At 39.6% G+C, this 14,848-nt stretch overlaps 2 protein-coding genes across 3 annotated transcripts; one reads left to right on the forward strand and one right to left on the reverse strand.

The window, feature by feature from the left end:
* Nucleotides 1–199: 199 nt before the first annotated feature.
* Nucleotides 200–6,803, reverse strand: ppm1nb (protein phosphatase, Mg2+/Mn2+ dependent, 1Nb (putative)). The gene is made up of 6 exons (XM_023404895.2): nucleotides 6,063–6,803; nucleotides 5,174–5,745; nucleotides 3,043–3,160; nucleotides 1,752–1,866; nucleotides 1,593–1,656; nucleotides 200–1,461 (listed from the first exon to the last, which is right to left on the reverse strand). Exons 1-6 carry the CDS (start codon nucleotides 6,466–6,468, stop codon nucleotides 1,444–1,446), a joined length of 1,293 nt encoding a protein of 430 aa, XP_023260663.1. The 5' UTR covers nucleotides 6,469–6,803; the 3' UTR covers nucleotides 200–1,443.
* Nucleotides 6,804–8,406: 1,603 nt separating this feature from the next.
* Nucleotides 8,407–14,648, forward strand: rtn2b (reticulon 2b). Of its 2 annotated transcripts, none has more exons than XM_023404788.2 (7): nucleotides 8,407–8,469; nucleotides 10,034–10,264; nucleotides 10,466–10,604; nucleotides 10,787–10,856; nucleotides 11,156–11,202; nucleotides 11,448–11,506; nucleotides 11,641–14,648. In XM_023404788.2, the coding sequence occupies exons 2-7, from the start codon at nucleotides 10,083–10,085 to the stop codon at nucleotides 11,741–11,743; spliced, it is 600 nt and encodes a 199-aa protein (XP_023260556.1). In that variant the 5' UTR covers nucleotides 8,407–8,469; nucleotides 10,034–10,082; the 3' UTR covers nucleotides 11,744–14,648. The 2 variants fall into 2 exon arrangements, with proteins under 2 accessions (XP_023260556.1, XP_023260555.1); XM_023404787.2 differs by having other exon boundaries at nucleotides 8,442–8,469; nucleotides 10,057–10,264.
* The last annotated feature ends 200 nt before the right edge of the window (nucleotides 14,649–14,848 follow it).

The following is a 14,848-nucleotide window of genomic DNA, read 5'->3' on the forward strand; positions in this document are numbered from 1 at the left end:
CATCTATAAGGCAGATTTTCATCAGTGCTTTGGATGAGTGTGTGGAGAAAAGCTTCCTCCTTAGAGATCTCACAGGAACCAAAATCATCCATTTTCGCTGTAGTGATCACGCTTAATGAATTGTCTTGACTGTTTCTGATTTCAAAGCAATGAGGAATATAGTTCTTTAGTGGGTTATCGTGGGTAAAAACAAAGCAAGTTGTCAGTCAAATATTCTTTATTTAGATTTAAAACAATCATGACCTTAACATGTAATGTCTATACACGGAATTACTCACTGAAATAATTTAATAATGCAGTATGATGCAGATAAAATGACCCATCTCTTATGCTGTTTGCTTTATCAACTCTTAAAAAGCACAGAACATGTCATCCAATTTATGGAAAAAATACATTTCATATACTCTGTATTGAAGAATGTGTTTAGTAATATGGTTTAATATATGGAAAGAATCACACAAAATGTGTACATGTAGAATTTATTTATGTAAAATACATTTTGATTGGTCAGTAAATATAGATCTTAGTTTATTTGGATACTTTTATTCCATTTCTGGTCATCAAACTGCAACATGCTCTTCTGTTAATAATCTAACTTTTATTTCAACAAAGAACTAATTTTCCAAACAACACTCCAGCAGAGTGGATTTTACTCTATATGTTTAAAACAACAAAAACAACAAAAACAACAACAACAACAAAAACAACAACAACAACAAAAACAAAAAGTTGTAAAAGTAAACACCTCTTCAAAAATTTTTTAGATAATCTGTGAAATTTATTTTTTCTTGATGAGTGTGTGTGTGTGTACGTATTGAGACTTACTTAGCAGAATAAAATACTTAATCAATGTTTATTTGCCTGTCACTTCCAACCATGAGAGAAAAATATATATTTGTGCACTCCCATCAGCCACCAGCTATTAGCATTTCCTGTTGTAACAAATACAGTGTTTCACAATTTGTTTTTCCTGAAGATGAAAGGCAAATGGAAAATTCCTTAAATTATTATTCTATTATATCTATTCTTAAAACATCATCTTTAAAATACAACCCTACATATACTTATACTATCCAAAAATGAAAACGGACAATTTCACAGTTGGTTATTATTCAGTTTTATAGGCCATCATTTGAAATGATCATCTGTACTTTCTGTTCACTGAATATGAGGCAGAGGTTTGTTGCTGGGTCGGTGTCTCTGAGTAAGTTTTACAAAATGTCCTTCTTATATAAATATAAATGTATCAGGCTTTATTAGATCTATTTTTGCATTGTGTTTGTTGTGACAAGATGCTACTTGTTAGCATGATGTAAACAAACACCCCTGTCTGTTCATCATCTCCCTTTTTATCAAATTGCACACATGAAGAAAACAGTTTTAATATCGACAGTAGTTACAGTCGCTCCATGGATCCTTGGAGACAAACTCCAGTAGGGCTTCTCAGGAGCCTCCCAGGCCCTGGCAGACAGTCAAGTTAGGATACAATGATGAATATACATCATTTTTACATTTACATTTACATTTACATAGTGAAGGAAATAACATGTCCTCTAATGGTTAGAATTGGACAGATGTATAATTGTACTCACATTTGGTACTGTGGGCTTGTGTGTCTCTCTTTGTTGATAGTACGCAGAAATAATGCAGTTCCTTCTGTAACACACAGAGAAGTAACATGGTATAATTTCCCAGTACAGAGTATAGATGTTCACACGCATACACATAAACACACATTCTGATTCTCTTACTTGCTCTGTATGCCTCCACCTGGTGGTAATCCAGGGATGACAGTGGATGCGAGGACCGTTAGGACAGACAGCAGGTCAGGCTCCTCTCCTCTGGCACACAGCTCATCATAGATTTCTGTCAGATATCAAAACAAAGAAACATGAAAACAGGCACACAAACAAATTAAAGGGGGTTACATGCAGATAACATACAGTAAGGTTGACTTTATTCTGTATTTTTCTATTGTCAACATATTACCAACATTATGTTAGTCAATCTCTCAATAATTCCTAGTACATATATATTTGTAAAAAACAAAAAAACAAAAAAAAAAAAGGTAACACATTCAATTTTTATTTTTTTTATTTTCAAAAATACTAAATAATTTCTGTAACAGTTTCACATTACAGAATTAACTCTCAAACGGGGTAAATTGTGCATAGTTTTAGCTGTGGATTAATACACATTTGGTGCACTAGTGAGTTCAGTGTTTACGACACCAAACTGCACGTGTGTTTGCAGCTCTATGTTCTTTATCATTAACCTTCAGTGAAGTATGTTGAAATGACTCAAAACAAACTACAATGGGTGTTCATGGTAATGAAGGAACACCCGCCACAATGGTGTGACTCATTAAAGAGATTTTAATAGTTTTTTTGTACAGTGGAGCTCTATGTCACAGAGGAATAAATTACATTAGGCTTTGGCTCCACAGACAATTGTTATTCTCAGGAGGATCAATTCATTGTTGCTTTTGGTCGTCTCATGGGATTTATTGATGGCAAGAAAAATGGAGAACTAATAAAAGAGAGCGGTGACACAGTAGCACATTGGTTAGCACTGTCGCCTCAAAACAAGAAGGTTCAGGGGATTGAACCCCTAACCTGGGGCCTTTCTGTGTGGAGTTTGCATGTTCTCCCTGTGCCTGTGTGGGTCATGTCCGGGTACTACAGCTTCCTCCCACAGTCCAAAGACATGCACATTAGGTAGTTTGGTGACTGTAAAGTGCCCGGGTGTGAATGCCAGTGTGACTGGTTGTTTTTCTCTATATATGTCAGCCCTGTGATAGACTGGCGACCTGTCCAGGAAGTAACCCGCCCTCACCCAATGTCAGCTGGGTTTGGCTCCAGCCCCCCTGCCACCCTATAAGGATAAGCTTATAGTAAAAGAAAGGTGGTGAAGAGTTTCACCTTGATGTGTTTCAAGAGCAAACCATAAATCTCAAGAGAACAGAAAAAAAAATCAGACTTCAAATATTAATCCATCCTCCATCTAATATGCCTAACGCTTAATATCATTATACCCACATACCTGCTACTTTGGACTCCAGCAGGTCCTCCAGCTTGGCCTCCTGGTGTAATGCCTCTGCTGACAGCTGGGGGGCTCCAGGGAAGCACAGCAGGATGATGCTGATGTTGTCCAAGCTGCCCTGTAGAGCGAAGCGGTGTCAGCAGAGGTGAGTAATGATGGCTGACCTTACAAATGTCAACATATGAAGCATTATTTCATCCTGTGTGAGCTGTTTTAGAAATAGATTATTTTCACCTCAAGGTCCGGACACCAGTGTCACACAGATGCGGTCGAGCAGGAAAAACGTAAATGGAGTGTGGAAAAAGCTTTGACATTTTGAGGTCGTGCAAATCCAAGCTGAAGCCCTGTCACATAACAGTGACATGATGGCCAAACAGAGAGCACATGTGGCCCATGTTTATCCTGATATAATTATTTGACTCAATGTAACATTTACAATAAGCCCAATTAATTTTATGAATTGCCTTGAGGTGCTGTGGAACCTGGTTTTAAATAGGGTATGAATTTGAATCTTCAACTAAGGTAGAAAATATTTAAATTATGGATACAACCTAACAGCTAAAAACTTCTTCCTTTATTCTACAGATGAATTACTCTTTAGTGAAAAAAAAAGCCTTCACTAAACACCCATAACTCTAGCAGCTATAATATGAGTGCTTGCTGTAGTGGAATAATTACTCTCTGGTCTGAAATGATTTCTTTATGTATTCTGTGTTCCTGAATCACCCATCTGACACCCTCAGTAAGGGGCTGAAATGAGTCTGCATAGGAACCTAGAATAATCCCATGTAACCTATTCTGACACCTCTGCGGCCTATTTTAAGGTGGTCTGTCAGACTATTGTACCAACAGCAGCAACAGTGAGAGACTCACTGAACCGAAGCTTTAGCATAAGTCACTGCTGATTTTTCAGTGTAAATTTATGCTATTACACCCAAAGATGCTATTCTCTGGTTCACTTACAGATCTTCGCCTCTGTATGGACATGGATGTGTTTAAAGCGCCTATGAACAATATTTTTATATTAACAATGAATCACATGATTAATGGTATGTGAAAGTAGTTGCTTATAGTGATGAACCCACAGAGAATTATCACCAGACTTCATCGCTGCCCTCAGCTCTGTGGAGTTTAAAACTTCATTTATGGCCCATAACTTTACTTTTTACATTTGGTTCACTCTCACCGCTCCAATAATGTTCCACAGTAGGCAGCTGCTCTTAGTGAAAAGAACTAAAACCCAATGTACACTACCTGTCATACACCAAGTGAAGAAAGTCAAACGGGACCGATATTTCTCATGTGTTGGCAGAGAGCAAAATTTAACAAAAAGGAGAGCAGATATTGGACTTAAATTTGCCGAGTGGTCATAAGCAACTGTTTGCTAAGAAGTTCACCATATCAACTTTAAGGTCATAATATTTCAGCATTATGGTCACAGCATGTTTTGCTGCCCCCTAGTAGCCAAAAAAAAAAAAAGAAAAAAAGATAGAAACTTTTTGGGGTGACCAAACGGGATAAGTGACACTATGAAATACCATGTTCAGTCTCATATTACTTAAATCTATAGCACATATTGGCTACTTCTACTCATAGCTGTCTATCATACATCCAAAGGCAATGACTGAACTTTGGTGGATCTTAAGTCCCTGTGTTTGCAACCACCTGCATGTAATGGTTTTAAACTTTTTATCTTTATCTGTACCTGCCCACCATATACAATTTTTACTACCTATCTAATCAAAGATAAAAGTAGGTGAGACTACAGTGATTTGTTTTGAAAGCCTGAGTGTAATGAACATACAAAATTGATTGTGATTGATAAGGTGTGTGTAGTATGAATCAAATAGAAACTGTCCCTGAGTTGCGTTTCAAATGAGATGATAGTCTTCAGATCAAGGCAAGCCGACTCAACACAGTCACAGTTCAAGAGATTATGTTATTACATAAAATCCACAGCCCTTTAAAAATTATGTAAGTCAGTTTTAAAGTGAAATTTTGTTTTGTGTTCATAATCACTTAAAAGGATTTGCTTTTTAAGCTGCTGCAGAAATGCAAAGGCGCTGGATCACTTTGTATTTAAAAGGGACTAAGATAACATGGGCACTGGTTTGAGGCAGCAGGTTCTGACCTTATAGAGACAGAGGTCAATGACTTGAGTGCAGACGTCCCTCAGGTCAGTGCAGACACGCAGCCGGTTGTGGATGAAGGCACACAGCTCCTCGTTGCTGATGGTGTCCCACACCCCGTCGCAGGCGAGCACCAGGAACTCATCTGCTGGTGAGCGCTCCACCACACACACCTCTGGCTCTGGTGATACCATCTGTTGGCTGGGCGTCCGGTTCTCTGCCCCCTTGTAGCTGAAGTCCCCCATAGCACGGGAGACTGCCAGGGAGCCGTTGATCCGTTGGAGGGACACAGAGCCGCCTGCGCTCTCAATTCGCTCTTTCTCAAGAGGGTTGTAAGGTTTGTGGTCTTCAGTGGAAAAGCAAACCTGGCCAGACCGGCACAGCATGGCCCTTGAGTCACCACAGTTGGCGAAGTAGATGTAATACGGTGAGATGAGAGTGGCCACCACAGTGGTGCCGCCTCTCTCCCAGCCTTCTCGACGTGCCACAGAGTGCAAGTGCTTGTCTGTTTGCAGGAAGCCTTCAGTGATGGCACATCTCACCCTTTGAGGGTCGTCCTCTGGCCCTATTCCACCTGTTTGCACACAGAGGTGCGATGTTATAAAAAGCGTTTTCTGACACAAGCATCCCATTAAAACACATAACCTCATAGAATAAAATAGATATTTGCAGAATACAATGAGAAATTATCAGTCATGACATTGATGTTTGACAACAGCGAAAAATCACAGTTAGAAGAAAGTTTTCTCATTAGAACAAAATAAACAGCTGAGTATCATTGTATTAAATCAATAATTTGTATTATAAAATATTGCAACACTTTATTTAATCATATTTGATTCAATCTTTTATATTCATTTGATTGCTGCATTTTAAGTCCATATCTTTCACCTGTGGCTAGGATGTGACCCAGAAGGTGCTGGGAGCAGTGCTGTGCCACTGTGCTGCCTGCGTGACCATCAAACACAGCGAAGAAGCTCCAATCGGCCAGCTCTCCACCCAGCTGTGGCACACAGTTGTGAAAGTCCTCCATGTTGGCCCTCCAGCCCTGCATGCTTCCCAGGGCGTAGGTGAGGCCCCAGCGGGCGCAGCCCTCCTCCGTCAGCTTGTCCAGGACCGGCCGATCCAGGTAGGGGCTGGGGATGACCTCCTCCTTCTCCCCCTCCCCTGGTTGCTCTCCCTCTGCTGTTCCTCCACGGCTCCCCTTGAAGAAAGAGCTGACCCTCTTCTCTGTCTCTTTCACCAGCTGCCGCACAAAGGCAGGCATCTCCACGCTGCCCTTCCTGGCTGTCCTCATGGCTCTTATGCACAGCTGATGTGTGGGGAATCTTCTTTTCTCCCTGTGCTAGTGGATGAGGGCTGAGCTAGGCCGGATACTGGGCCTGTGCAGTGTCTGCGTAGCCCTGCTGCTCCAAGGCTCAGAGCATGGCTGCCTGAGCTGATGGATGTTCCCTGTACTGGCTGCTCACCCGCCTCTCCCTGTTCATCTCCTCCCTCTCCTCTCTCCTTTCCCTCTCTGGAGATCTCACTGATCAGCACTCTCTCCTCCACTCATGCCTCCTCTCCTTCTTGTTTGCTCTCTTCTCTGTGCTGCTGTGATTTCCCCTTCTCCCTTGCGTTTTCATAGCTCTTCCCTCTTTCACTAGCTCTCCCCTTGCCTTGTTATTTTCCCTGCCTCTGTTCTGATTGGCTGGCTATTTATGTGCACCAATCCCTGCCTGGCTTGAATCCCTACTGTCATGTTTGAGCTCACCCTCTCTCGCCGTCCTCCTATCTGAAGCTCTGCCCCTCCCACATCTTTGATAATCTCAACCTTTGATCAATTGGGATTATGGGCTTCCACTGCTGTGGATTACAGGACTGTCGGCCATTTAGGACAAAGTGTGTGGCTGATGGCGGGAAGGAGAGACACAAGGGAAAAAAAGACTTATTTTCATTATGTACACAGATCCCTTAAAACTGACATTTCACATGGTGACAGACCATAAACCTGAAATATGATTCTGAATTAAATTAGAGGAAGCATGAAACATTTACTGGCTCTTAATGTAGCAAAGTTTGCTATAGGCTGAATGCAGTTATTAATCAAGGCTGCAAAATGTATTCTGTTTAAATGTTGAAAAAAAAAATTGTAAGCCACGCATTTGTACATTTTCTATCTTTATAAGACAAGAAATTTGGAAAATTTGGATCTGAATCAGTAGAGATAAAGGGGAAAAGACTGCTGTGTGTTTCAACTGAACAAGCAGAAACATGATTTTGGTTTTGCATGATGATGCATGTCACCACAACATGACTTACAGCAGTTTTGTAGCAGTTTTAACTGTTTAAATCTTAATCAGCCATTTAATACTGTAGCAAAATAAATGATTTGGAGGATTTCAGAGGATGTGTTGGACTTGTTATAAGCATACACACATATTACTCAGAAAATATATTCAAGTCAAGTCCAATTTTAGTTATATAGCTCAATACTACAAATCACAACATTGCCTGAAGGGGCTTATTGTAATAGTAAGTACCATACAGTCTCTATTGTACCTGTATTGGAATAATGTACAATAATGTCATATGATGTCTGCAACATAAAGAATTAAACTAAATGTTGCACGTTGGAATAAGCACTATACAACAACCCACTTGTCATCCATTATATATTAATAGCAGTTGTAGAAGTAGTAACATATAACAATACTGCAGAACCCTGCAGAAAAATGTTTGCTTTTCTGTCATGCATGCAATCAAAATGGGATAAGTGAGGCACCCCAAATCGTTTCTCTGTTAAAGTGTGTTGAGTTATGATTCCAGCTTTAATATAAATTCATTAGTTTTTGATGAATACTGCAGTACAGCTGGTGGAGATAGCAGAACACTGATTGTGCTCTTATTAATCCTGATTGTTGATAAATGTTACATTAAAAGTGGTTCCTCGCTATAACCTTGCTGCATGTGAAACCCTCTGCCTGCAGGTCGGCCACCAACTGGCTGAGGAGCCACAAGCGTCTCTGAAAGCTGAGGGACATGTACATGCTGATGTCTCAGGTTCCCAATATGAGTGTATTTGTGTGTGTGTGTGTGTGTCTGTGTGCTTGTGTGTGTGTGTGTGTGTGTGTCTGTGTGCTTGTGTGTGTGTGTGTGTGTGTGTGTGAATTCAAACAGGGGGTATCCAATACAGGATAAAATTAGGCCAGCCAGGCCTTATATTGCTGACGGAGCTCGGGTGGCCAAAAAAAGCCTGGAGTACAAGCCAACGGAGGAAGCGCAAGGAAGAGGACCGCTGCTGAAATGGCCACCAAACGTAAGGAAAATAAACTGTGACAGCTTTAAGTAAAGTGGATGGGAGCAGACAGGGAATTGGTCAGAGTTCAGCCATCAGGTGAAAGAGAGAGTTTATTTTTTCCCTCTCCTGGGAAGGTGTGAATACAGACAGGATGGCAAGTCAAATACCGAGTCCAGTTTGTCTTTCATTTGGTGGACAGATGGACAGAATGGGACTCAGCAAAATGAGAGCTTGTTGCTGATTGAATGCTGTTGTTTCCTACCAAATTGTCCCATAAGACATAAGTGTTTTCTTATCAGGGCTGTTTTCTCAGACTTTATTTTTCCTTTGTTATTAAAGTTAGAATTAGAGTCAGGTTATGGTTATGCCCAGCTTGGAAAATGACTTCATAGGTATAATAGCAGCAGTAGAGTGTCTCTGTTTCTGACTCAACACCTTCTTGCCCAAATTTGTTGTTAAATAAGAAAACCAGAAAAGTGTAAACATATGTATTTCTCCGGAAACTTGATTATGAAATTGGGGCTGCTGGTTTAATTGTGTATGTCTGTGTGTGTGTGTGTGTGTGTGTGTGTGTGTGTGTGTGTGTGTAAATGTATGATTGTTGCTTGTAAATTGTCTTTTGAGGACAAGTTGTTGTTGTTGTTGTGTGTGTGTGTGTGTGTGTGTCTGTGTGTGTGTTTATGCGTAAGGATTTGTTTTAATCAGATAATTATCTTGACATTAACACTGGAGTTAGGAAGGTCGTGCTTGAACATCTAATATCATACTCTGGCTCATTGCATAATTATTCATTTATCTATTATTCATTCATTATTAAAAGCAATTAATTCATTCTGAAACATGTTTTCCTAAACTATCTTCTTTTTGTAGTAAGAAGAAATGACTGTATGGATGAATAATTACTTAGATTACTAAAATATATACTTAGATATTTTCTCTCCATAATGTACTGAACTGAACTCCTGTTATTTTTCTTTGTCATCCTTTCTCCAGCCTCTCACTTACTTATTTTACTTGCTACTTGTTTTTAAATAACTTTTCATTTTGCCACTCATATAACTTCTCTGGCACCGAGAGAGGGATGTGTGTCACATTTCTGTCAGCAACAGCAGATTTGTTTGTAATAAAAGACGATGATTTGTGTTGTTAGACTGAAACCGCATCCACTGACTAATCTTCTGCAGAATTTTGGAAAAGTGATATGAAATAATGTGTTTTATGGGCACAGATTTTTCTTACTGATTGCGCCTGACTATACTTCCCTCTGTCTGAGGCATCTTTACTGTCGCTTTTTCATCGTCAATGCAATTTAGTTCAATTCTCTTCACTCATCTGTCATGTATGTATAACTCAAATGTTATCACAGGGTAAAACAGCTGCTTCAGAGGCATCTAAAACCTTGTCACCATAATCAAAAACAAAAGCATCTGTTGGATTAACATATCTATGCAAATGATTTTCCATCATCTAACTGATCAAGGCCTTACTGAGTATGGAGGATATGATCTACAAAGTTAACATTTCTTAACTTGCCTCTGTCCATCTCTCATTCAGTGTAACTCATCTAATTTCTTGTCTCTAGCAAGTGTCCACCTTGTTTTGCAGTTGTGGATCTGGTGTACTGGCGGAACATGAGGAGGACCGGTGTGGTGTTCACCGGACTTGTGATCGGTCTGGCCAGCATGTTCCAGCTCAGTGCCATCACCGTGCTCTCCCACATCTGTCTGGGTGTCATGTGTGTCACCTTCCCTCTCCGTCTTTACTATAAGCTGCTGGAGCTGCTGCGCTGGAACCCTGGGCTGCACCCCTTCCAGTGAGTCTGCTGACTGAGGCATCATTGGTTTGTTTTCCCCAACTTCAAGCCCACGCCAGGGGCAGAAAACTGCTGTAAAGCTTTCAATCATCTTGCACTGCTGTGCCAAATATAGAGCCTCAGTTGACTTGTTTCACTTCAGAATTTCAATATATACAGCTTGTTGTTTTTCTAATTGTGCGTTTACGTGTCTGTTCCCAGGTCGCATCTAGATTATGACAGCTCTCTGACAGATAAGGACACTGTGATGCTGGTGGAGGAGGTGGTGTTGCTGATTGCATTTGCAGTTACAGAGATCAAACGCCTCCTTTTCATCGACAGCATGATCGAGTCTATTAAGGTCTGAGCTTGATGATAAAATAATGATTGAAATAAGACAAGTTAATGTATGAACAGTAACAAATCCTGAAAACTGAGTCTACAAATGAAGTGCATGGTAGAAAACCAAGACATTGCTGATTAATTAATTGTAAAAAATATAGGGAATAACCATTAACCATCATTGTTCTCTCTCTCCCCCAGTTTGTTTTGCTCCTGTATCTGTTGACCTATGTCGGTCTCCTAACCAACGGACTGACTCTTGTCATTACTGGTGAGTGGAAATTATTCTTCTCACATTTACTCAGGTTCCTGTTAGATCACCCTCCCGACATTCTTGTGTGGCCAAAGTCAAATGCTTTGTGCTCCCATCCATCCACTCGTACCTCATCCTGAAGAGCCTTTTCACACACGTCCTGCAGCCTACATTCAAAGACTTCTAGAGCTGTAATAATGTGCTGTGAAGTGTCCTTCATTTCAAGTTTTGCACTTGTCATTTAAATACTATTTTTTTATGTTTTAGGGAGGTAAACCATGCAAACCAGTCTTTTCTCCTTTGTCCTTGTTTTACAGCTGTCATCGCTATTTTCTCCTTTCCATTGTTGTACAAGAAGCAGCAGGTGAGACTTTGTGCTGCTGGACCAAATTTCAAAACACTTTTTGATAACATCATTAAACTACATACATTTCCTCAAGCAGAAAAGAGAGCAGTATGTATGAGAATAAAAAAAAAAAATCTCAAAGTGATTAAATACATGAGAATATCATATGGAAACTCTACTGAAGCAGCTCATGAGACACATTTAATTTTCTTGGAGAGAATATAAATGTCTTTTAGTAAATCCATCTCTCATTTTGGTGACAGGTGCGGATAAGGAGGATGGTTAGAGTGATCAAAGCTTTTGTAAAGAGAATCAAAAACATGTGAGTAACCTGGTCTTTATCATGGTCTTTTATGTGCTCCTAATATCTCGCTAGCAAAATAGAAAACATATTTTTTCTCTTTCTTTGTCTTTTCACATTGTGCCATGTAATGTGATGAACCTCTCTTGTTGCAGGTTCCTCAGTGTGTATAATTTAGTGAGACCCTCTGCTGCCCCTGCCCCAAAACCTGCACCTGCGGCTGCAGCTGCCGCCAAACAGAAAACCAAGTCAAAATAACTTGTTTTGTTGCCTGTTGAACGTACCGAGGATTTGAGATTTGGGAAAAATGTTGGAATGGTACATCCTCTGTGGGGCCGCTGGAGGAGAAGCTCTCTTCCATTTCTGCACTGCCATGTTTGTTTATGGGAGCAAGGTTTAATCAATCCTGACAGCTGAAACAAAGCTGCCATTCACTCAAGGACAGGAAGGGGAAATGTATGAGGAAAGGAATTTTATTTACAGAGATGCTTTGCTGGCAGGGTTTAGTATAACCAGTTCACACAGTCATACCCAAGCAGGGACAGCACAGAATATCACCTTTTTTTTTCCTTTGATATCATGTCTTTTTAACATAACTAGTGAGCACTGTGTTCCTGTTGAGCTGCAAAATTATTCATAACGAAGCAACGAAGCATTACTGCTGCTTTCATTATTTAGCATAATTTATTTTTAGTTGAATAGAAAAAAACTGACATAAGCATCACCTGCCGTTGATTAACATGAACAGTTTATTACCTGCTGTTGAAGTACGCACAACTTTCTCAGCAGCAACTGCTTACAACTTTCATGAGACTTACTGTCCTCTGCACTTCATGCAAACTGCATCAGACTTCCAGTTTAGTGGCAGGAACCTCAGCTGTCCTGCACTGACTCCAACTCAATTTGAAATCATTAACAGCACAAAAATATGTTGCTTTCTGGCACAAACAGAAGCAGCTTTTTACTTTGCAGGTAACAGCAGGTAACAGCCGCCTGCTGTGGCCCAAAACTGTCAAGCTATGCAGCAGAAAACTGAAACAATGAGCTGAAAGATGCTAAAATGCTCAATAGTGCTGAGTCAAACTGCAGAGTTGGGTGATAACTCTCATAGTCTTAGAATACTTTGTTAATATAAAAATTATATGTATTATATTATTTATCAAGTGCATTAAGACTGTCAGTGTATTTCTCTCTTATTTGTCAAGTTGCTCTTTCAACGACACGAAATGCCACTAGGTTATTATGTTCAGCTACATTTGTTCTCATCGTTCACCTTTAGTTTTACTCTTACATAACTATGTCTAACTACATAACTATTACTGTCTCATTGGGGATACACCACCTCCACCCTGTTTCAGTTGCATAACTGTGTGAACAAGCTGCACCATAAACTGCCATCAGAGGACGTTTCAATAGGTAAAACTGCAGATTTTATTTTTCTAAAATATGTATCGTCATCAGACATTAGACAAAAAGCCAGGAAATCAGTGGGTCACTAGACTCTTCTTTCAAGGCCGTGTCTTGCTTCCAAAAACAAATGAACAAATTAAGCAACCTCACAAAATGGTGCTGACAGCTTGAGAAGAGAGGAGTGCTTGAGGGGCAGTTTGACAAGGAGTTGAATGCCACTGGTAAATACAAAATCCACTTTAGGAAGACATTCAATTACTCAGACCACTTACAATGTAGTTTCACTTGTTTCAAGAATGTTTGGGAAAGGCTCGAAATCCATAAAAGAATAATGCATTGAGAAAATTATGTTTAACTCCAAAAGTCTCTTTTTGATAGTTTGTCAGTCCATAATTCAACAGCTATTCGCTTGCACAACTCCAAATCAACATTTTGCAAATCAACCAAACAATGTGAGAATGTCGTCATAGGTTAATGATGAACCTTTGTTTTTACTGTAACTCAATACACTTCAGTTGTGACCTGATGTGGAGAGTTGCACTTGTCCCTGTAACTTGCTATTGGCTATTTGGACATTTAAACTTCACCTGATTTCTCTCCAGCCTCCAGTTGATAAATTATCGCCCCTGCAAACTGTGACAACAGCTGAAAGACTTACAAACGGCTATGGACAGATGAGAGTTGGATGTGTGCCAGTTTGATAAATCTTCCAGTACTTTACACAATCATGAATAGATAATGACAGAAGTTTCAATATTGGGTCAAATGTTCCTTTACCCTAAGAAATGTATGGTTTTAGCTGCCAAACCTGAGCCATTAAACTGCAAGCAGTTATTTCAGTACAGCAGTGTAGCCACCAAGCTACTGTTAGCATGTCGGAGTATTGTCGGTGACGGTGCCGTGCTCTCTAGTGGTTGTTGTTTCAGAACTTAAAATGAAGCTGCGCTCATACTAACATGTCTTAGTGAGCTTATTTACTTATTTACTGTAATTTCACATTATGATCCCAGGTTTAAGCAGCATTTGGACCCCTGCTGATATCACAAAGAGGGCTTTAGTAGTTTCAGTACGTCATCAAAAAATAAAAGGGTCAGTGCACATATTATGAAAAAAAATGAAGCAAAAAAAACATTGTCTTATTCAATCAAAATTATCTGCAGATGATTTTGTTTTAATTTGCAGAGAAAACACTTCAACAGTTTTTGTTATTAGGAAGAAATAGTCCCTTAGAAAAAAAAAGTCTTAAGATTATCCAAAGGAACAGTTTCTGATTAAAGACATTGCTGTTGAATCGTGTACATGTTAAAAGCTCCACAAACAAAATCCCATTCACCTCCATTGTATAGGGGTGGCAGCAGATCGACATTGCAGTAACTAGGAGCATAAAACCAAAACTACCTGCATCACTACTACTAAAAGAAAAAGTGAAAAAATGTAATTTGGGTGAACTGACCCTTTAACCAATGCAACCGTTTACTGTAGTACCAGCTCACATTATAGTAGTAGTATCAGTGCAATATTAGTTTTAATACCGACTTTTGGCTGTTGAATTGAATCTTTGTGATCTTAATACAACTGTCAAATGTGCAACAAACTAAAAGCGTAATTGTGGTCTTAAAAAATGGTCTGTTATAGTTGTCACTGTTACCTTTTGTTTTTGATTTACTTATTTCTATAGGTATTTCCTATTTTTTATTGTCCTTTTCCTATTCTTATGTTGCTCCCCAATAAAATGATTATTTTCAAAAATGAAGGACACTTTCCTTAGCACTATATTCAGTGATGGTGATTCAACACATACCACTAGGGGCTGCACTGACACATCTGACCACTAGGTGTCACTCTTGGAAAGTGTCAGCTACAACCCTTCTTAACTAAGTAAGCGCAGAAGCCCACAGCACCGACTGATCTGAAGAAATAAATGGATCCTGACAATTATTTTCACCATCAGTG

This window comes from Seriola lalandi, unplaced genomic scaffold (genome assembly GCF_002814215.2).
Source record: "Seriola lalandi dorsalis isolate HSWRI2012SDOR001 ecotype SW California unplaced genomic scaffold, Sedor1 jcf7180002054256, whole genome shotgun sequence".
Taxonomy (NCBI): Eukaryota; Metazoa; Chordata; class Actinopteri; order Carangiformes; family Carangidae; genus Seriola; species Seriola lalandi.

What these genes read in the sequence shown, in the direction of transcription:
- rtn2b (XM_023404787.2), top strand. An exon ending in CCTGGGCTGCACCCCTTCCA is followed by an intron (nt 10,265 to 10,465) that starts GTGAGTCTGCTG and finishes GTCTGTTCCCAG; the next exon opens with GTCGCATCTAGATTATGACA. An exon ending in GTAAAGAGAATCAAAAACAT is followed by an intron (nt 11,507 to 11,640) that starts GTGAGTAACCTG and finishes CTCTTGTTGCAG; the next exon opens with GTTCCTCAGTGTGTATAATT.
- ppm1nb (XM_023404895.2), bottom strand. Translation starts at nt 6,468, where the DNA reads ATGAGGACAGCCAGGAAGGGCAGCGTGGAGATGCCTGCCTTTGTGCGG. An exon ending in TTGACCTCTGTCTCTATAAG is followed by an intron (nt 3,161 to 5,173) that starts GTCAGAACCTGC and finishes TTCGCTCTACAG; the next exon opens with GGCAGCTTGGACAACATCAG. An exon ending in GGTGGAGGCATACAGAGCAA is followed by an intron (nt 1,657 to 1,751) that starts GTAAGAGAATCA and finishes TGTGTGTTACAG; the next exon opens with AAGGAACTGCATTATTTCTG.